This window comes from Narcine bancroftii, chromosome 14 (genome assembly GCF_036971445.1).
Source record: "Narcine bancroftii isolate sNarBan1 chromosome 14, sNarBan1.hap1, whole genome shotgun sequence".
Classification (NCBI taxonomy): domain Eukaryota; kingdom Metazoa; phylum Chordata; class Chondrichthyes; order Torpediniformes; family Narcinidae; genus Narcine; species Narcine bancroftii.
Window position 1 is genome coordinate 60,510,336 of NC_091482.1, and position 20,996 is coordinate 60,531,331.

General features: G+C 40.3%; 1 protein-coding gene and 2 long non-coding RNA genes across 5 annotated transcripts in view; 1 reads left to right on the forward strand and 2 right to left on the reverse strand.

Annotated features, from left to right (window-relative positions):
* The window catches only part of LOC138749917 (uncharacterized), a 39,678-nt gene extending 23,021 nt beyond the window's left edge, over positions 1 to 16,657 (forward strand). Inside the window, exons 3-4 of the long non-coding RNA XR_011348947.1 lie at positions 11,004 to 11,238; positions 16,553 to 16,657. This is a non-coding gene — a long non-coding RNA (uncharacterized lncRNA). The remainder of the gene's footprint in view (positions 1 to 11,003; positions 11,239 to 16,552) is intronic.
* The window catches only part of gatm (glycine amidinotransferase (L-arginine:glycine amidinotransferase)), a 51,945-nt gene that overhangs the window by 20,653 nt on the left and 10,296 nt on the right, over positions 1 to 20,996 (reverse strand). Inside the window, exons 1-2 of one of the 3 annotated variants that reach the window (XM_069911957.1) lie at positions 7,759 to 7,876; positions 553 to 771 (exon numbers count right to left, since the gene is read on the reverse strand). In XM_069911957.1, coding sequence (XP_069768058.1) covers positions 553 to 771; positions 7,759 to 7,827 — 288 coding nt within the window. In that variant the 5' untranslated portion in view covers positions 7,828 to 7,876. Of the gene's footprint in view, positions 1 to 552; positions 772 to 7,758; positions 7,877 to 20,996 lie in introns of those variants that run through there. The other 2 variants (XM_069911958.1, XM_069911959.1) reach the window with 2 other exon arrangements.
* Positions 5,675 to 7,574, reverse strand: LOC138749918 (uncharacterized). Its single transcript, XR_011348948.1, has 2 exons — positions 7,463 to 7,574; positions 5,675 to 5,797 (listed from the first exon to the last, which is right to left on the reverse strand). It is a non-coding gene; the product is annotated as an uncharacterized lncRNA (long non-coding RNA).

The window sequence follows — 20,996 nt, forward strand, 5'->3', positions numbered from 1 at the left end:
CACTAACATAACAATTTACAGCACGGAAACAGGCCATTAGGCCCTTCTAGTCCGCACTGAACCAAACACCCCTCTCTAGTCCTACCTCCCTGCACAATGCCCATAACCCTCCATCTTCTTCTCATCCAGATACCTGTCCAACCTTTTCTTAAATAATACAATTGACTCCGCTGCCACTATTTCTCCCGGAAGCTCATTCCACACATCTACCACGTATATTATTTAATTTGTTAAAACTCTGTCATTTTGATAATTATACTAAAAGATGATGCTTCAGCTTTTGTTCTAACAGATAAAGGTGGAAAGGCATTAGCAACTTAAATAATTAGAACAAGCCCAGAGGAGTTGGTAACATCTGCTCTGGGCTTCATCTGATGTCTAACTCCCAACTCCCATTCCTGCACCTTCATTCTGAAAGCAGAACTAGACTAATCTGCCAAATCAGCAGGCCCTCTTACTAAATAATCCCCTTCTACTCCACATCTCTGTGAACATACTCAGACAACACTGAGCCATGTCCCTATCCCCTTCCCTGAGGAATTCAATACAAACCTTTACTTCCACTGTGAAAGGAGGCACACATGCATTCTCTGGTCTCCCAACAATCACTTCTTCTAGAGTATCCCACTCATTGTAAGAGCAGACAGGACATTCTTCAGCCTCAGTGGCCTTGTTTTTGGGATCATCATCTGCAATACAGGAACTCTGGCCAGCAGCAGCTTGTGTGCTCTGGAACGTTTTATGCACCCATCCTGCAACAGCTCGACCAACCTGAAAGACAACAGGAAATGCTGAGACTTGGCATCTAAATGAAATAGATCCCTCATCCAGTGATAGGATTTCTGAAGCTGCAGGACTAGAACAGTTAGAACTGCCAGTTAAATTCATAACATTCAATAGGTTGTTGAATCCTTGAGGAACTGAGCATCACAGCAGAAGACAAACCAGGCAGCGTGCACTGGGAATTACCCCTCCCATCCATGTACCTGTCCAAATTTTTCTTAAATGTTAAAATTGAGCCTGTATTCACCACTTCATCTGGCAGATCATTCCACACTCCCTCCACTCTGTGTGAGGAAGTTTCCTCCTTGTATTCTCCCTGAGCTTTTTCCCTTTCACCCTTAACCCATATCCTCTGGTTTGTATCTCATCTACCCTCAGTTGAAAAAGCCTATCTACATTTTCTCTGTCTATCCCTCTCATAATTTTAAATACCTCTAGCAAATCTCCCCATTCTTCTACACTCCAGGGAAAAAAGTCCTAACCTGTTTAGCTTTTCCTGTAACTTAGTTCCTGAAGTCCGGGCAACATCCTAGTAAATAGTCTTTGCACTCTTTCAATCTTATTGATATCTTTCCTGTAGTTAGGTGACCAAAACTGCACACAAATTTCACCTCACCAATATCATATATAACTTTACCAATAACATCCCAATTTCTATATTCAATACATTGATATATGAAGGCCAATGTACCAAAAGCTCTCTTTTCAACCCTATTCACCTGTGATGCCACTTTCAGGGAATTATATTATCTACATTCCCAGATCCCTCTGTTCTGTCACACTCCTCATCCCCTACCATTTACCATACATGTCCTTCAAAATGCAACACCCCCCCCCCCCCACTTGTCTGCATTAAATTCCATCTGTGGTTTTTCACCCCATTTTTCCAGATCCCTCTGAACGATTTGAAAGCTTTCTTTGCTGTCCTACATGCCCACCCCAGAATTGACCAACAGCCTCCAACCACCATCTGGGCATTTTAAAAAAAGTATTTTATTTTTGATTTTCCAAAACTCAGATTCAGACAACAATACACTTTCTTTCAACGCTTTGAATTAAAATCTGCATGTCTCTTGTTACAAGATCAAACCAGCAACCATAAAGGTGGCATATCACACAGGGGTAAAGACCTTCAAACTTTAATTCAAAATCCCCCCTTTATAACAATGCCCATTGGTTACTATGCAAATCTCTAACAGTGTAAAACTAATAAATTCCCTGGCCTAAATAAAATATATGTAATTAAAGTCTAAGCTGCACTTCCAACCAGCCCACAGGAAAGACTTAGACACAAAACACACAAGACTCACAAAACTTCGATCTCACCTGAAACAAAGATAAACAAAATTCAGTTTGTTTGATAAACTGAAGCCAAAAGATTTTTTGAGAGAGAGAGAGAGAGAACACAAAATTCGAAGTTGTCTCGTGTTGCTTGCAGAGAGAGGAACCACTGGCTTGGTCCGGATCCTTCTGGCTGCCTTCAGAATGTTCATCCTTTTTGAAATCCCAACATTCTAAACTGTACCTCCAGACCATGATTCATGCTCTGGGCCTCCTTCCACTCCACAGCACCACCCAGTGGTGGTTTATCCAAGTCCAGAAATTTTTAGATCATTTTCTGCACATGCCCAGTCCATCTCCCATTCTCTCAGCAGTCTATGGCTCTTGAAGGCAAACTGTCACTTTGTAACATAAAACCACACACCATATAGGTCAATACTCAACACAGAACTCTGTAACACACTACACACAGGCAGGGTCACAGATGGTCCCAATTTGTCCCTTAAAAAAAATCTTAGTTACCTATAGCAAAGGAATGTTCTATTAGACAAATCATATTTATTCCTCAGTTGCTTAAATGACATGAGCTGCCCTCGCATAACAATCCTCGATATACCTGATTCCTTTCCGGCACCAAGTATCCAGGATCTTATTGTCCAGAATCATGGGTATCAAGTTGTTCTGGGTTAAGGGCATATCGGGCATTGATCAACATCCAGTCACCCTCACCCTGACAGTGTTCTGCAAACAAATCCTTTATTACCTGTCAGGCTATCAGTTTACCCACTTGATTCCAAATGGTTAGATTCATATGCATGAAACAGGCCCTTTAGCCCATCCATGCTAGCCAATTTGGCATTCAGGGCAAGATCCATTTGCCTGCATTTGGTCCATATCCTTCTAAACGTTTCTTATCCATTACTTCACCACCACTCCAACCCCACCCATGACTGCAACTATGAATATTTATATTATCTATATTTCCATCTCATATATTCCATCTCTTATATTTCCTGTGGTAATTTAATTTACACTATTGTTATTGGTGAATTTTTCACACCTGCATGGCTGCAGCAAGTAGGGATTTTGGTGCATCTGTACATTGTACTTCTGCATATGACAATAAATTTTCACCATCATAAATCTGTACAAATCTCTTTTGAACATCAGAATTTTTCCTTCTTCTACAGTTTCCTCTGCCAGCTCATTCCATACATAGATCACTGAGTAAATAAAATGCCCCTCTCAAATCCCAGCCCCACTTTTCTAGAAGCATCTAGCCTGGGAAAAAGTTTGAGTCTTCACTTTATTCATGCCCAATATGATTTTATAAAACTCAAGGTCACCCTTAACCCTCCTTTACTCCAGAGTATAAAGGCCAGCCTATCCAACCTGTTATGAGTCCAGAGGACCCCATAAACCAGCAGCATTAGAAATTCACCAAGACAAATAGTTTCTTAAACAAAAGATGCTTTTAATTTTCTTTCAACATAAAAACAGGATCCAACTTTAACATGACTCTCAACTTAACCCCATTCTAATTCTAAGCACACATGTATGTAATGTGTTCATATTCAGGAGTCACTGCAGTGTCTTGCCAAAGAAACTTGCCCCATCAGTGTTTTCCAAATGATAGCCTCTTCTTCCAGGTCACCAGAGTTTCCCTTGTTTTCCTTATTTCAGGTGAAACATTCTAGCCAGCCATTTCCTTTTGTAAGGACCATAAGGGTTTTCAACAGGCTGAACTCAGAACTCACAACCCATCTTCAAAATGGGGTTTTCAACAAGCTTCCAAACCACTGCCAGCTTGTCATGTTGCAGCCTTAAAAGCTACTGCCAAACTCCAACTGAATTCTCTCTCTCAGAAAGCCTGTTTGGTCTTTTCTTCTCTCTGCTTGCAAAAACATGACCTTCTTGCAGGGCTAACCCAATCCTTGAAAGATCAGCCTCTGCCTGGAGCATGATCAACATTCTGTTCCATTTGCACCTTCTTTTGAAGTTCCTTCCAAAACAATCCCATTGTCTTTTGCAAAGCCACTGGTGCCTGCATGCTGGCTTCAGCCAAGCGCTTGCATTTTAAATGAGATGTGAAGTGTTACTCTATTTGTGGTGACCTACACTAAACCTCCCAAATCTTTTAAAAAACATTTATTTATAATACAAAATATAACCAGTCACAAACCGCTCCTATAACTCAAGCTCTTTCAGTCTTTCAACATGATAATGAATCTCTTCTATACCCTTCCAACTTCTATGGCTGGGTGACCAGAACTACACACAGTACTCTTGTGTGATCTTACTAATTAATGCCTTGTACAACTGCATCATGAGGTCCCAACTCTGAAACACAGCACCAAGGCCAGTGATTGGAAATGTGCCTTCTTCACCACCTTGTCAACCTGAAACTATACATTTGTGCCCCAAGCTCTCTCTGTTCTACTATACTCTCCAGAGTCCTACCATTCACTGTACTAGTTATACTCTGGTTTGATTTACCAAAATAAAACATCCTGCATTCGTTAGAGTTACATTCCAATTGCCAATCCTTGGCCATCTTCCCAAATGATCTAGATCTTGTTGTAAATTTGGGTATCCTTCCTGTTACTTTCACTAACATTGTATAACCAACAAAATGGAAATGTTCAATATAAATGGATGAAATAGCACAAATTCAATGATTTTCCACCCAGGCTGCATGGAGATAAATCTTTACTTCCTGTGTTATTTACAACACAAAAGGCAATTCCAAGTCACATTAAAACCAAAGCTGAAGACAACCAACTCACCAAAAACTATACTCATGTAAAAGTCAATTTTTTTTAGACCATTTTTGAATTTTAAATTTATGGGTGGACTATTACGTGTATACTACTTTTGAAGGGCTGACATTCACAGAAGAATCAAAATACCATATCAGTACCACAAGTCCAAATGACCTCTAAACAAACAAGAACAAAAACATGATGAATTAAAGTAATAAAGTCTGAGCATCAAAACACATGTCCTAACATAGGACTGTGGTAAGTATCTGCATCGTCAGAGGCATTGAGAGCTCCAATGGGTGGGCTGCTAAGGCAAAGCGTTGGAAGCTCCAGTGGATGGGTAGTTAGGGTTGAGGTGAGAGTCTGCCATCAAGGCCTTGGAAGTTTCAGTGGGGGAGGGGGTGTGTGATTGGGGCCAAAGCGAGAGCCATGTTCGAGACGTCGGGAACGCCGACAGATGGGCAGCTGGGGGCTGAGGTGCGAGTTCGTGACTGATGCTTTGAGAGCTCTGGCTAGGCTGAGGTGAGAGAGTTGACTTTTACACAAGATGTATGGAAAATTCCAGATTTTTTTAGTCAAAAATAGGGGGTCAACTTTCACATGCAATCAACTTTTATACAAGAATATACAGTAATTTTTTTAATATGTTATCAATGAATCTTTGTCTTGCAACTTGTATAAACCATGAGTTACTCTTCAGGTTGGTCTTCTGGAAATGGCAACCAAGATTACATTTTATTGCTTACTGAAAGAAAGTGTATTAACAGGTATGATTGTGGGATTGCAGTTATCAATGGGAAGACCTAGCACTAGTCTAATAAAGAGTCAATGAAAATGGCACCTCTACATCCAATAATAATTATTCCACTAGGGGTGGAATATCTGGTTTATTTAGCAGCTCCCTGTTCACTCAGAGTATAGTCACTATGCCTGCTAATTTTTGTTTTCCCACAGGCTGTTTGTGGCTGGCCCTGTAAGAGAAGATGAAAAAAAAATGAATGACACTTAAGCACTCTGTATTAATATACTGTACACACAAACATTTTTGGTCATTCATATTTCAGTGACCACTTCTGAAGCAGATGTATCATCTTTCAATCCATTTTCTGGACCAGCTGTCAAAAGGCAATTGCTGGACTAGACAGTTCTATTTCTGGTACAGTGAAAACAAGATTTGTGAAATGTAATGTCAGGACAAGTGTGCATCATGCTCAAGAGATCATTACTCCAAAAGGAACCAGGCTCTCTCTCCCATTCACTCTTTTGGTTTTCCAAAAGAAAATCAGGGCAAGTCTCCCCTTCCCTAAAGTTCTGGACAGTTGTTTTTCACCAGTACTTTAAGTAATAAAAGCTGCTTTATTTTGGTTTAAACAATTCTAATGTCACAATATGGTGATTTATTTACTCTGCAGTTCTTAGCTAAAAGACACTTCTGGGGGAAGGAGAAAAAAAAAAAAAAAAAATCGCTCCACGATAACTCTTCAACCTCAACCTGACCAGGTTGGGAGCTGAAGCATTCCACAGGGTCCAAGGAATCTAGGGTCACCATCTTCAACAGGAGCTGTACAACAGCTCAGGCTTAGACCTGACAATCATCTGTCCTTTCTCCTGCCTAGGGTTTCTGCCCACTTTAGGTATCAAAGTGGAAGTCAACATGTCACTTGTAAAGTTTGTTGTCTAAACAAAGCTCTCCTTTGGCAGTAAGGTAGGAAGCAGAAGTGAAGGTGCATATACAACAGGATAGATCTCAATGCCTGCTTCGATCATGATGCCATCCAAAAGAAATCACTAAGGCTGACTCTGAGCATAGTTTGACAGTACCACTCCTCATCCATTGGCACAGCACTACAACACTAGCATTGACTCAGACTTGACATATAGCCACTTTATTGAGTAAATTGCTGTAGTCCTTTGCTATTTAACTGGACTGAGTTTTCCTCACCTTGAATTATTAGCCTCACTCCAACTCATTGGCTAAAACTGAATTAGCAAATGCCAGCTATGGGTTTGCCCTGTATGAATCCCCTTTTGGGGAAAAAAAAGCTATATTTTTCCTGTGTGATCAGTAAGACTTTGTCCCTGTTTAAAAAAAACGTATAAATGTTGGGTGTAGTAGCGTGAGGTGACCCACTACCGGTTGGTCAGTCAGTCAGGGTGGCCAAACCGCAGGTCGCGAATCACATTCGGCTTTTTAAACGTATAACGTGTGGCTCGCAGAAATATGTTGGCTAAGACAGGAATCGTACTTGAAATGTCAAAGAGCCCTCTCGCCTTGCCCCAGCCACTCTCCCATCCGAGCTCTCCATTAAGAGCAATATATAGGCAGGCGCCCAAACAGGTGATGTATCTTTATCTCTGCTATATAAAGTACACTGCTCATCTCTTGATGAAGGGCTCAAGCCCGAAACATTGGTTATGGATCTTTAGATTTGCCACTGTTTGACCTGCGGGGTTTCTCCAGCGTAGTGTTTTTACTTTAAATGATCCCACGGTCTTTAAAGGTTCATTCTTGAGGATTTCATTTCCCCACACGAACTTTCCCCTTGATACGGAGACCAAATTTCGCCCGTTTTAAACGCAGTTCTGGTTTTGCGCAAACTTCCTTCAGACAGAAGGGGGTTGCAGATACAACCCACCTGTTCTCGTAGAACAGGTTTCGTTCCCCGGTCCCATTAGTTCCTGGCTGGAATCCATGCACTAACCTCGACATTGAGGTTAATTTGTGGAATTCTTAATCTCTGCACACAAAAAGAAACACTGAAGGGTCCGGCAATAAGACAAACCCCTCCCCAGGGTCAAAACTCTATCTCTAAGCGTTGGAACTCGGTGTGACATTTGGAATGTGGGGTTCTTTGAATGGGGCAGTGCCCAGACGCCAGGGTGTTTCCTGGGACCATAGGTCATTCGAGGGGAAGGGATGTGGCATACTGACCAGAGCTCCTAAGAAATGGGCGGACTCGGCTCCTCTGCTACCTCCGCGGAGACACCTCACCCGGATCATGGTCCTCGACTATCAGCCGCGTGTTTGCTGCTCGAACCGGATACAACCCAATTTCCCTCGCCCAGCCGCACCTTATAAAGCCTGTCCCTGGCTTCCCATTGGCTGCTATCGATGACCCGCCTCACCTTTCAAGGGGGCGTCATACGAGTTCCAAACTTAGAAATCTTATCGAGGGCTTTGCCACTGCTCCGCGCTCTGATGCCGGGGCTCTCTTGCGGCTTTGGAGGGATCCGAAGCCCCGCACCTCCAGCACTCAGCCAGTAAAAGTGGATGCACGTGGTGAGATGGGGTTTCTCCGCAGCAGATCACGCAGGGACAGGAGAGCCGAGACGAGATCCCTGTCCAGTCCGGCCAACGAACCCATCTCACTGGTTTTCTTTTTCATCTGCTGCCGCCGAGGGTGTTCAATTGTTGAAGAATCTGAGGGACAGGAGTTGTAACATGACAGCAGAGTACAGGCCCTTCAACCCCCGATGTTGTGCGGCCAACTCAACTCAACGATCTAAACCTTCCCTACCTCACACCTGTCTGAGTATTTTTAATGTTGCTAATGGACCAGCCTCTACCACCACCCCTGGCAATGCACAGATTTGCTTTCTGTGTAAAAAATAATCTTAAACCAGAAGTCTCAAATCTTCTCCACTCACCTTATGCAGATGTCCTCTTGTTTCTGCTACTGTCACCCCAGAAAAGGATGCTGGCTGTCCACCCCATCTAGGTCTCTCATATTCTTGTAGACCTCTATTAAGTAACCTTTCATCCCTCTTAGCTCAGAAGAGAAAAGCCATTGCTCTGTTAACCTTGCCTCATGAGACATGTTCTCCAATCCAGACAACATTCTGGTAAATCTCAGCCGCGTCCTCACCAAAGCTTCCACATCCTTCCTGTAATGAGGTGACCAGAACTGATTGCAATATTCCATGTATAGTCTAACCAGAGATATATAGAGCTGCAACATTACCTTAGGACTCTTGAACTCAATTCCCTGGCTAATGAAGGCCAGCATATCATAAGCCTTCTTAACTACCCTATCAATTTACATGGCAACCTTGAGAGATCTGTGGATTTGGACCCCAAGATCTCTCTGTTCTTCCACACTGTTAAGAATCCTGCCATTAACCATGTTCTCCACCTTCAAGTTTGACCTCACACTTACCTGGATTGAACTCCACCTGCTACTTCTCCACCCAACTTTGCATCCTGTCTATAATCTGTTATAATCTGCTACAACCTTCTACGTTATTCACAACACCTCCAACTTTCATGTCATCTGCAAACGTATTGACCCACTTCTTCATCAAGGTCAGATTCCAACCACCCTCTTTTGGTGAAAAGACTCTTCCTCAGATCCCCTCTAATCCTCCTTTTATTTACCTTAAACCAGTGGTTTTCAAACTTTTTCTTGCCACCTATATACCACTTTAAGTATTTCCTATGCCATAGGTGCTCTACGATTAGTAAGAGATTGCTTAAAGTGGAAAGAAAAAGATTGAAAACCATTGTTTTAATCATACCTAATTGACTCGTTATGTGCACAGTTTCATAACTTCAAAGGAAATGGACCAATGACAATTTTTCTCAAACAAAATATTTCAGTAATAATTGGATCTAGAGCAGTGATTCTCAACCTTCCCTTCTCACTTACATACCACCTTAAGCAATCTTTTACTAATCAGAGACCACTGATTAAAATGGTATGTGGGTGGAAAGAAAAAGGTTGAGAACCACTGAAGGCAGGTATCCCAGAACAGATTCTCACGAAACTCCAAAATGGATACTTTCCAACTACTACTATCCTCTGCTTTCTGCAGGCAAGCCATTTCTGAAACCAAGTTTCTATGCCTCATGACTTTTTGAATGTTCACCTGGAAAGGCAGGGAATGATTAGAAGGGGCCAGCCTAGTTTTGTGTCGGAAGATCAAGTCATATTTCTGAGCAAGTTTTTTAAGGAAATAACTCAGAAAATTGATGAAGACAATATGGTAGTTGCAGTTTACATGGACTTCAGTGGCATCTGACTGGATGCCTGTAACTCCTTGTTACCACAAGGATTAGTGCTGGGATCTTTATTTGTGTTTACTGTATTTAAAACTGAGATGACAGTGTAAGTGATTTGACTCATAAATTTACAGATGTCAGGGAAGTTGACAGAATCACAGATACATAGTGGAAAAGATTGTCTAATATACAGAACAATACAGGCCCTTCAGTCCATGATGTTGTGCTGACCAACTACACAACTATCTAATTTTTATCTATCTCACACCCATAACCTTCTATTTTCCTTACATTCATGTCTTTCGCATGTCTCTGTTGTATCACTATCCCCATAAATGCATTTCAGGGACCCACCAGTCTTTGTGTAAAAATAATCTTACCTCTAACATCTCCCCTAAAATTTCCTCCTGGTATTTGCTATTGTAGCCCAGGAAAAAGGTGTTGGCTGTCCACCTATTTAAACCCCTCAAATATTTTAGGGAATTTTGTATCTGAATTCCCAGATCCCTTTGTCCTACCACACTATGCAAATCTTACCCTCCAAAAGAACTGGTCTGCATTAAATTCCATTTTGCAGCCCATTTTTCCAGCTGGTCCAGATCCTTCTGCAAACTCAATTGATTCACCTTCCATCCTTCGATTGTGGAAGTATAGTTTATATCTCAGTGCTTAAGCTTTTGGTGTTAGAATTAGAAAGCATTTTGTAATTATAAAATGGCTGAACTCATTTTGCAAACTCGGCAGAAAACAAGTTCTAGACCTTGCTAAGACAGAGATAAGAGATGGGTTGCATAAACATCATTAAAATTGTATCCATCAAGGTAATGTTAATTATTTACCAGACAAAAACACATACCATTCTTTTGTGTAAGATAAACACCAGAAAACAGGCGTTTGAGACCTCTTAAGCTGGGAACATGTTTTTTTTATGAAGAAATTATGTAATGCTAAAAGGTGGAGGTCATTTCTGCCCCTTGCCCATTTGAAATTGAATAAATATAGAATGAAATCTCCATATCTTTAGAGTTAGAGCTAAAAGCTTCAAACAGGTGTCAGAAATTGACCTCTCCTGATTAGTCTTGCTCACTTCCCATATACAAATTGACTATTACTGAAATAAACATCCTTAAAGTGATATTTAGCTCTGTGTTCTATTCTGCTGTTTGATTTCATTTCAGCGTGGGCTGACTTCCACATTGGTGTAGTCGGCAGGATCTCACAAAAACTATCGACACAGGTGGAATAAGTTGCCACAGGGAGACCAGGACTTCGAACAGAGTTGACAGTGCACCTCAGGAACCCTTGAGTCCATGCTCCACAGCCATCTCCCGGGAATACTGTGGTCCCTCATTTGAGGTTAATCTGATTCTCTGCTGAGATCCATAAAAGAACCAAAAGAAATAAAGCATACAGGTCAGTGGAAAAATAAGATTTAAATTTATGTGCCTGCAGTGATTGTACAAAACAAGCTTATATTGTTTGCCTGAGGTTAAATTCAATTCGGTCAGTTAGCCAGGATAAAAGGTTTTAATTTGTGAAACAGGCAGGAGATGAGATGAGACAGAAAATGGATAAGGCAGATGGAACATTTTCTTCTGAAGTATGGTAAAGATTAAGGGTAGGAATTGAGCAGGAGGCCAGAAAAGGGCTGGCCAGGTAAATTTACAATAGAGTTAAAAAGGTAATGATATGTCAGAAAAGGGATCGGTCCCATCCATGTCTAGCTTACCAGAATTGTTTCAAAATGAGACAGTGCAGGAGAAAGAATTTTTAATACTGTAGCAGCCCGCAGCTCACTCCGTGGGCCAACGCAGGAAATGGCCATCAAACACGGTGATCGAGCAAACAGCACGTGAGATAAGACACCGCTCCCATAGGCTGCAGGAATAGCGGTCAAATTGACCAATCACTGCCAGCAGATCACAGGAGGTCCAATAAAGGCCTGCGCATCGGGGACAGCCATTCGGCAGCCAGCCTCACTCGAGCCACACCCCAGTGGTGACGCGGCTGGCTGCCTATAAAAGGCAGAGCTGCAGCACAATAAAATAATTGTTGATTACACTCCTTTTGTATGAATCTTCTTTCTTTAACCTTGAGCTATAACCCCATTATACCTCGAGCTATAACCATAGGGTCCCCACTACAATACTAATAATACAGCTGAGGCAGAACAACTAATGTGAAAAAAATATGCATCAAATAAATGGAAAAAGAGAATTAGAAAGTTGAAAGAGGAGGCCCACAAGAAGTGGGAGAAAAAGAATAAGAGCTGGAGAGATCAAGCAAGCCACAAGGGAGGAAACTGGCATATCGACCCTGACCTTGCTTAGTAATCAAAGTTAGGTTACTATTGGTTGGCAGCTCCCACCCTGTCTATGCAGTATATTTTTTAAAGACTGAAATTAAACATTTCTTCAGGAGTTACAGAAACTAACCCAGCTAAGTCATTTGGATGAACAGCATATTAAACTAGAAGGTGCAAATCAATTGTAATCAATATTGAAATAAAAATTAAATACAATGTTTAAAGATCACAAATGGCTAAAATTTAAATAAGGAAGGCCAGCACTAACTACAGAATGTCAATCTGATTTAGCATTTCAGATTAAAGGTATGATATTTACTATTAAAATGGTAGTGCACTCTCTTGCCTACACCCCTATCTTAGAGAGAGAGAGAGGATTTTTTTCCTGCTGCCTAAGTGACTGACTTAACACTTGGTTCTGCGAATTTGTATGTGCATTCTAAGACCACGTTAAATGCCAGTGCTTCCAGCATTTTCAAAACATCACTGAGCTCACGTTAAATGTTCTACTTGAAACTCTTCAAAGATAAAAACATGTTATGGACCAAAACAAGCTGGTAATTAGCAGATCTTTAAATACAGACAAATTTTTTTAGGCATGATAAAACGGATTCATTTATCAAGTTGTTGCCACTGATATCGCAACGGGTAATTCGAGAGTAGAGAATTACGAGTTGCAGTTTAGAGGAAGTTCAAACAAAATTTTACAGACGTGCACAACCTTTTTAAAATCCCCATGTCACGCACCCGATAACATCACTACATCGTGACGTCATGACTTTTGTCAGCCGTTTTGCTGGAACTTGTATTGCCGCAACAAAGTGCCCATTTTTTTCTTGCTTTTGAAACTTTCATACATTGATTCAACTGTTGGAAGGGAAACACCATTTTTTGAATATTTTATTTTTGATGTTTTTCAAAAACATACTTAATAAAATTGTCAATATCACAATATATTAAACTTTTTCTTACAAACAACAACAAACAACAAATCAAAACAGTCCCTCCCTCCCTCCCATAATCCATCAGATCTTACATATCTTTTAAATATATAGAATACAATTAGGGACATCACATTTGAATATGTATTTGAATAAATATGTAACATTTATAGTCCTTTTTTTTATTATGGTATCTGGGCCCCATATAGTCCAGGTATGGCTGCCAGATCTTTACAGGTGTCATATTTATTCTTTAAATTATATATGATTTTTCTCCACAAATATACAGCTATTAATTTCCGCAATCTATCATTCTATAAGAAGAAGGGAGTCAGACTTACAAGTGATTGCAATACATTTTTTTTGCCTCTGCCAGTGCTATTTTTATAAATGAGATTTGATATTTATTCAATTTGTTGCTTAGTTCCATATTACCTAGAAGTTATAGTTCCGGGTCGCCTATGAAGCCCACTCCTGTTATCCTGGTTAATTTTTCTGTGATGTCTTGCCAAAATGGCCTCACCTTCATGCACGGCCACGTGGCATATAAAAAAGTTCCTGTCTTAGTCCCACATCTGAAACTCATCTCTGATATTTCTGCTTTTTGATCTATGTAACTTCTGTGGGGAAAGATATAATTGGTGTAAAAATATATTGAACCAATCCATATCTCGCATATAAAATTGATAACATGCTGTCCTTACACCAATCTTTCTGAAATCACCACACCCATGTCCAACTCCCTTCTTTCCCTTGACCTCTGAAACCCTGGTTTTGCACTTTTGCTCTGTAGAGCATAGTACTGTGACAGATTATAGACATGTTTTGGGGAGATAAATTGGGGAAGGTTTTTTATAGTAGGTCACATACAAACACTTTAAAACAGATCTTATTTAAAATACTGCAGCTCTGCAAATGCTTTAGAGAGTGCCCAAGAGACTTTACTAATGGATTGTTGTTTACAAAAAGGCAACAGATGAAAGAACTTGTCAAAGCCACAGAGTGTCTGGAGAGGAACTTGCTGTTCTAGGAGGATCATGTGGTTTTGCAAGCAGAGAGAGTCAAACAGACTTTCTCTCAGAGAGAGATAAAGATACAGAGATCAGTTCTGCAGTGTTACAGTCAGCAGCAGCAGCTGGGACTGGAACAGGACAAGCTGGAAAGCTTGTGGAAAACCCTATTTGGAAGACGGGTTGTGAGTGCTTAGTTCAGCCTGGTCAAAGCCCTTGTGGTTCATGCAAGAGGAGAGGACTGGATGTTTCACTTGAAATAAGAGAAACAAAAAGGAACTCTGTGGTGACTTGAAAGAAAGAGGTTATCATCTGGAGAACCCTGAGGGGGCAAGTTTCTTTGGCAAGACACTGAAGTGGCTGATTAAAAGGGAATCAGTTGTGGGTGTCAGCATACAACAAATCTCTCTCTGAAAACCGACAACAACTTTCCTGAGCCGTAACCATTTACCTTTCAAGCACCAAAGCCTGGTGAACTTTATAAATGTTAAATTCTGTGCACAGTATAAGAATTGCCTGCAACTAGTGAACTTGGAGGATTGAGAAGTGAGATTGGATTGTGAATCAAAGAACTTTTCTGAATTTACACACACATTACATACATGTGCACTTAGAATTAGAAGGGGGTTAAGTTAGGTTAGTTAAGTCAATAGTGATCAGTTAAAGTGTGATTCTTTTTCATGTTTAAAGATAATTAAAAGCAACTTTTGTTAAGTAACCATTTGTCTTGGTGAATATCTATTTCTGCTGGGTTTTGTGGTCCTCTCGGCTCGTAACAGTACATTTTTGTTATAAATTTGGATGTATTCCCCATCCAGACCATTTGTTCCATTTCACTAATTTCAGGTGGGATCAACGATGGTCCCCATCTTTCTCTTAAGAATGATCTAAGCTGGAGAAGACAAAAGAAGTCCCATTGGCCACTCCGTATTTGTGTTTTAGTTGTTCAAATGACATGAGTTCCTTCCGTATATCATTCTTTAATACATCTTATGCCTTTGTCATACCTCAATGGTGCTTTTACTGATATCCCTACTTTTTTTCCTATATATTCATTGATTTCTCATCATGTTCTGATTATATGTATTAGTATGGGATTATGTCTTTTTTTTCTAGAGATTTGACATTCCATTTATAGATAAAATCCTTTGCTTCCCTCCCCTATTGAGTGCATTCCCAACTGAATCCAAGAGGGGGGGGGGGGACTGTCTTCCACAAAGAAGGCTGAGAGAAATCTAGCCTGTGCTGCTAGGTAATTTTTTTTTTAATCTGGAAGTCTAAGTCCTCCCAGCCCGTCGTCCCAGTCAGTTTTTCCAATGTGACTCTTGGTACCTTATAAGAACTGTATAATATGATTGTTTAATAATTTAAAGAAATTTTTAGGTAACTGAATATTCAGCAATTGAAAAAGATACCGTTACTTTCATGTTGACACAATTAACCCTTCCCACTAGAGTAATTGGTAAGTGTCTCCATTTCTGCAGGTATTCTTCTGTCTTCTCAAAAAGAGGAACATAATTTAGTTTATACAGATTTTGTAAATTCTTGTCAGTTGCTATTCCAAGATATTGTATTCTATCCATCTTCCAGTTAAATTTTCTTCCTTTTTGGTATCTTCCATATTCAAAATGTGTCAATGGCATTATCTCACTTTTGTCCATATTTATTTTATAACCAGATATTCTTCCATATTTTTCTAGTATTCCATGTAACTTTTTCAAAGATTTATTTGGGTCTGTTAGATATAGAAGCACATCATTGGCATTAGACTAATTTTGTGTTCTTCTTGTTCAACTTTGAAGCCCTTTATATCCAGATCCCTTTTTATTATCTCCACCAGTGGTTCAATTGCTAAAATAAAAAGCACTAAAGGCAGGGGGAATCCCTGTCTACTCGATCTACTTCAGGGGAATACCACTGACATCTGATTATTGGTTATAATTTTAGCTTGTGATTTTTATCCAGTTTATAAAGGTTCTGCCTATGCCAAATTTTTCCAGTGTTTTAAACAGAAAGGGCCTTTCCAAATGATCCAATGCTTTTTCCATGTCCAGGGAGACTGTAATTCTTGGATTCTGTTCAAATTTTGCCATGTGTATGGAATGTCTTCCTTTAACAAATCCTACCTGGTCTGTATGTTCAATTTTGGTAGATATTGTCCTAATCTATTAGCCAATGCTTTTCCTAGTATCTTATAATTGGCATTTAAAAGAGATTGGCCAATATGATAACGTTTTTAATGGGTCCCTTTTTTTGGTAACACTGTAATAATTGCGGTTGAGAATTATTCTGGGAGTGTCTGTATTTATATTGATTGGTCCAGAACATCCATTAATAGGAGAATTAATAATTCTTTGAATTGTCTATAAAACTCAGGTGGGAATCCATCCTCCCCCAGTGATTTATTACTCAGGGCTTTTGCAATTTCTTCTCATGTAAAGGGGGTGACTAGTTTTATCATATTATTCCAGAAGACGACATGTAGCTGAGGTCCACATGAGTTCCATGGCTTCACCTTCAAATTGCAGAAAGTCCATGGAGTTGTTCAATTTGAGAACAATTTCAGCTAGTCATCATGGACAAACATGAATCCTCGACTGGAAGGCAATTGGAGTAATGATGTCTCGCTGAATAAGCCCAATTTTAATAAAACCAATTCTGGAGTTTTGTATAGCTTCTAGTCTGGGTAAGAATCACTTGGATAAATGCCACAAGATTAATGTGAAAATGCTGGAAATTCTCTGTTGCCTGGGCAAACTCTATGCAGGATAAAATAATAGTGAGAACATTAGGTTGATGATTTTTCTTCAAAACTCAACCGGAGGGAGTTATAACCATATAACAATTACAGTACCGAAACAGGCCATCTTAGCCCCTCCAGTCCACACCAATTTAGGTGAACTCCACTAGTCCCACCTATCTGCTCCCTGCCCATAACCCTCCAATCCCTTCGCATCCATGCACTCATCCAACCTTTTCTTAAATGACAAAATTGACCCTGTTGCAACCACCTCTTTTGGAAGGTCATTTCACTCAGCCACCACTCTCTGAATGAAGAAGCTTCCTCTTATGTTACTTCTAAAGATTTTCCCCCTAACCCTTAACTTGTGACCTCTCATTCCAATCTCCCCTAACCCTCAAGGGGAAGAACTTATTCACATATCTATCACTCTCATAATTTTATATACCTCTATCAAATCCCCCCTCAACGTTTTACACTCCAATGAATAAAGACCCAGTCTACTCCATCTTTCTTTGTATTCTAGATACTGCAATCCGGGCAACATTTTAGTAAATCTTCTCTGCACCCTCTCTACCTTATTGATATCCTTCCTATAATTTGGGGACCAGAACTGCACACAATATTTAAAACTTGGTCTCACCAATGCCTTGAACATTCTCAATATCACCCCCCCAATTTCTATATCCTATGCTTTGATTTATAAAGGCCAGCATATCAAAAAAAGCCTTCTTCACTACCCTATCTACATGAGAATCCACTTTCAAAGAACAATGAACCGTTATTCCAAGATCTATCTACTGCTCTACCCTCATCATCCTTTCTAGTCACTTCCTCAAAAAATTCAACAAGATTTGTCAAACATGACCTTCCCCTCACAAACCCATGTTGGGTGTCCCTGATCAATCCCTGCCCCTTCTTATTATCTCTAAGAATAATTTCCATTAGTTTACCCATCACTGATGTCAAACTTACTGGCCAACAATTGCTGGGCCTACACCTGGAGCCCTTTTTAAATAGAGGAACCACATTTGCAACATGCCATACCTTCCTCCAGTGGCTGTTGAAAATCACTGTCAGGGCCTCTACTATTTTCTCCCTGACTTCCCTCAAGATCCTGTTGGAAATCCCGTCAGGACCTGGAGACTTATCCACCTTTATATACCTCAGAAGTTGCAACACCCCCTCTTTCCTAATCCCTATGTTTTCCATAAAGATCATAAGGGAGCTGTTGGTATAGATAGGGGAATACAGGAAGTAAAAAGTCTCTAAAATGCATATATTTTAATGCTTGGAGCATTGTAAGGAAGGTGGATGAGCTGAAGGTATGGATTGATACTTGGGGGTATGACGTGGTAGCGATTAGTGAAACATGGTTATAGGAGGGATGTGACTGGCAGCTAAATATTCCTGGTGTGCTTTAGGTGTGATAGAACCAGGGTGGGGGGGGGGGGGGAGAAAGAGGGGGTGGGGTTACACTACTTGTTAGAGAAAATATTACAGTGGTGCTTAGGTGCAATAGAATAGAAGGCTCGTCCAGGGAGACTATTTGGGTGGAATTGAGGAATGGGAAAGGGGAAGTTACAATTATAGGGGTGTATTATAGACCACCGAATGAGGAACACGAATTAGAGGAACAAATTAGTAGGGAGATAGCAGATATTTGTAATAAGTGCAGGGTAGTGATTGTGGGGGATTTTAATTTTCTGAATATTGATTGGGAAACCCATTCTGTGAAAGGGCTAGATGGGTTGGAGTTTGTAAAATGTGTGCAGGATAGCTTTTTACATCAATATGTGGAAGTACCAACTAAAGAGGGAGCTGTCTTGGATTTAATGTTGGAGAATGAGGTGGGTTAGGTGACAGAGGTATGTGTGGGTGAGCACTTTGGGTCCAGTGATCATGGTTCCATTAGCTTCAAGGTAATTATGGAAAAGGATAGGTCTGGGCCCAGAGTTGAGGTTTTTGAGTGGGGAAAAGGTAAGTTTGAGGAGATGTGAAAGGATTTACAAGGGGTGGATTGGGACAATTTGTTTTCTGGGAAGGATGTAATAGAGGAATGGAGGGTCTTTTAAAGGAGAGATTTTAAGAGTATAAAATCTTTATATACCTGTTAGGTTGAAAGGTAAGGTCAAAATTTGAGAGAACCATGGTTCTCAAGGGATATTGGAAACTTGGTTTGAAAAAAGAGGGAGTACTAAAATAAATATAAGAAACAGGGAAAAAAAGGAGATGTTTGGGCACTATGTTGAATGTAAAAAGAATCTTAAGAAAGAAATTAGAAAAGCTAAAAGAAGGTATGAGGTGGCTACAGCAGGCAGGGTGAAAATAAATCCAAAGGGTTTCTACAAATATGTAAATAGCAAAAGGAAAGTGAGAGATAAAATTGGTCCAATAGAGAATCAGAAAGGACAAATGTGTGTGGAGCTATAAGAGATGGGGGAGGTCTTGAACAATTTCTTTTCCTCATTAATTACTGAGGAGAAGGATATTGAACTGTGCAGGTAAAGGAAGCAAAGGGGGTAAATATGGAGACTATAGTGATTAAGAAAGAGGTAGTACTGGAGCTTTTGAAACATATAAAGGTGGATAAGTCTCCAGATCCTGACAGGATTTTCCCCAGGACCTTGAGAGAAGTTAGTGAGGAAATAGCGGAGGCTCTGGCAGTGATTTTTCAAATGTCATTAGAGCCGGGTATAGTGTCGGAGGATTGACGTGTTGCGCATGTGGTTCCTTTGTTTAAAAAGGGTTCGAAGAGCAAGCCTAGCAATTATCGGCCTGTAAGTTTGATGTCTGTGGTAGGTAAATTGATTCTTAGAGATAGTATATATAAGTATATGGAGGGACAGGGTCTGATCAGGAACACTCAACATGGATTTGTGCGTGGAAGGTCATGTTTGACCAATCTTGTTGAATTTTTTGAAGAGGTGACTAGGAATGTTGATGAGGGTAGAGCAGTGGATGTTGTCTATATGGACTTCAGTAAGGCCTTCGATAAGGTTCTGCTTGGGAGGTTAGTTAGGAAGGCTAAGTCCTTGAATATTAATTTGGAGATAGTCAAATGGATTCAACAATGGCTGGAAGGAAGGTGCCAGAGAGTAGTAGTAGATAATTGTTTGTCAGGATGGAGGCCGGTGACAAGTGGTGTACCTCAGGGTTCGGTATTGGGACCGTTGCTGTTTGTCATATATATTAATGATATGGAGGATGGGCCGGTAAACTGGATTAGTAAATATGCAGATTATTAGTAAATATGCAGATTATTCTAAAATAGGGGGAATTGTGGATGATGAAGAGGGTTTTCAAAGATTGCAGAGGGATTTAAACTGCTTAGAGGAGAGGGCAGAAAGATGGCAGATGGAGTTTAATGCTGATAAGTGTGAGGTGCTTCATTTTGGAAAGAATAATCGAAGCAAGACATATGTGGTAAATGGGAGGGCGTTGAAGAATGCAGTGGAGCAGAAAGATCTAGGAATAACAGTGCATTGTTCCCTGAAGGTAGGAGCACATGTGGATAAGGTGGTAAAGAAGGCCTTTAATATGCTTGCCTATATAAATCAGTGCATAGAATATAGGAGTTGGGAAGAAATGATGAAACTGTACAAGGCATTGGTGAGGCCAAATTTAGAGTACTGTGTGCAGTACTCTAAATCAGTCACTGATTTATAGGAAGGATATTAAGATAGAGAGAGTGCAGAGAAGATTTACAAAAATGTTGCCTGGGTTTCAGCATCTGGAATACAAGGAAAGATTGAGCAAATTAGATCTTTATTCCTTGGAACGTCGAAGGCTGAGAGGGGATTTGATAGAGGTGTTTAAGATAATGAGAGGGATAGATAGAGTTGATGTGGAAAGGCTTTTCCCATTGAAAGTAGGAGAGATGGATACAAGAGGTCATGGGTTGAGAGTTGACAGGCGAAGGTTTAGGATTAACATGAGGGGGAACTTCTTTACTCAGAGAGTGGTTACTGTGTGGAATGGGCTTCCGGGAAAGGTGGTGGAGGCAGGGTCAATTTTGTCATTTAAGAAAGAGTTGGATAAGTACATGGATGGGAGGGGGATGGAGGTATATGGGCAGAGTGCTGGTAAGTGGGATTAGAGGAGGGTACGGATCAGTGCAGACTAGAAAGGCCAAATTGGCCTGTTTCCATGCTGTAATTGTTATATGGTTATAA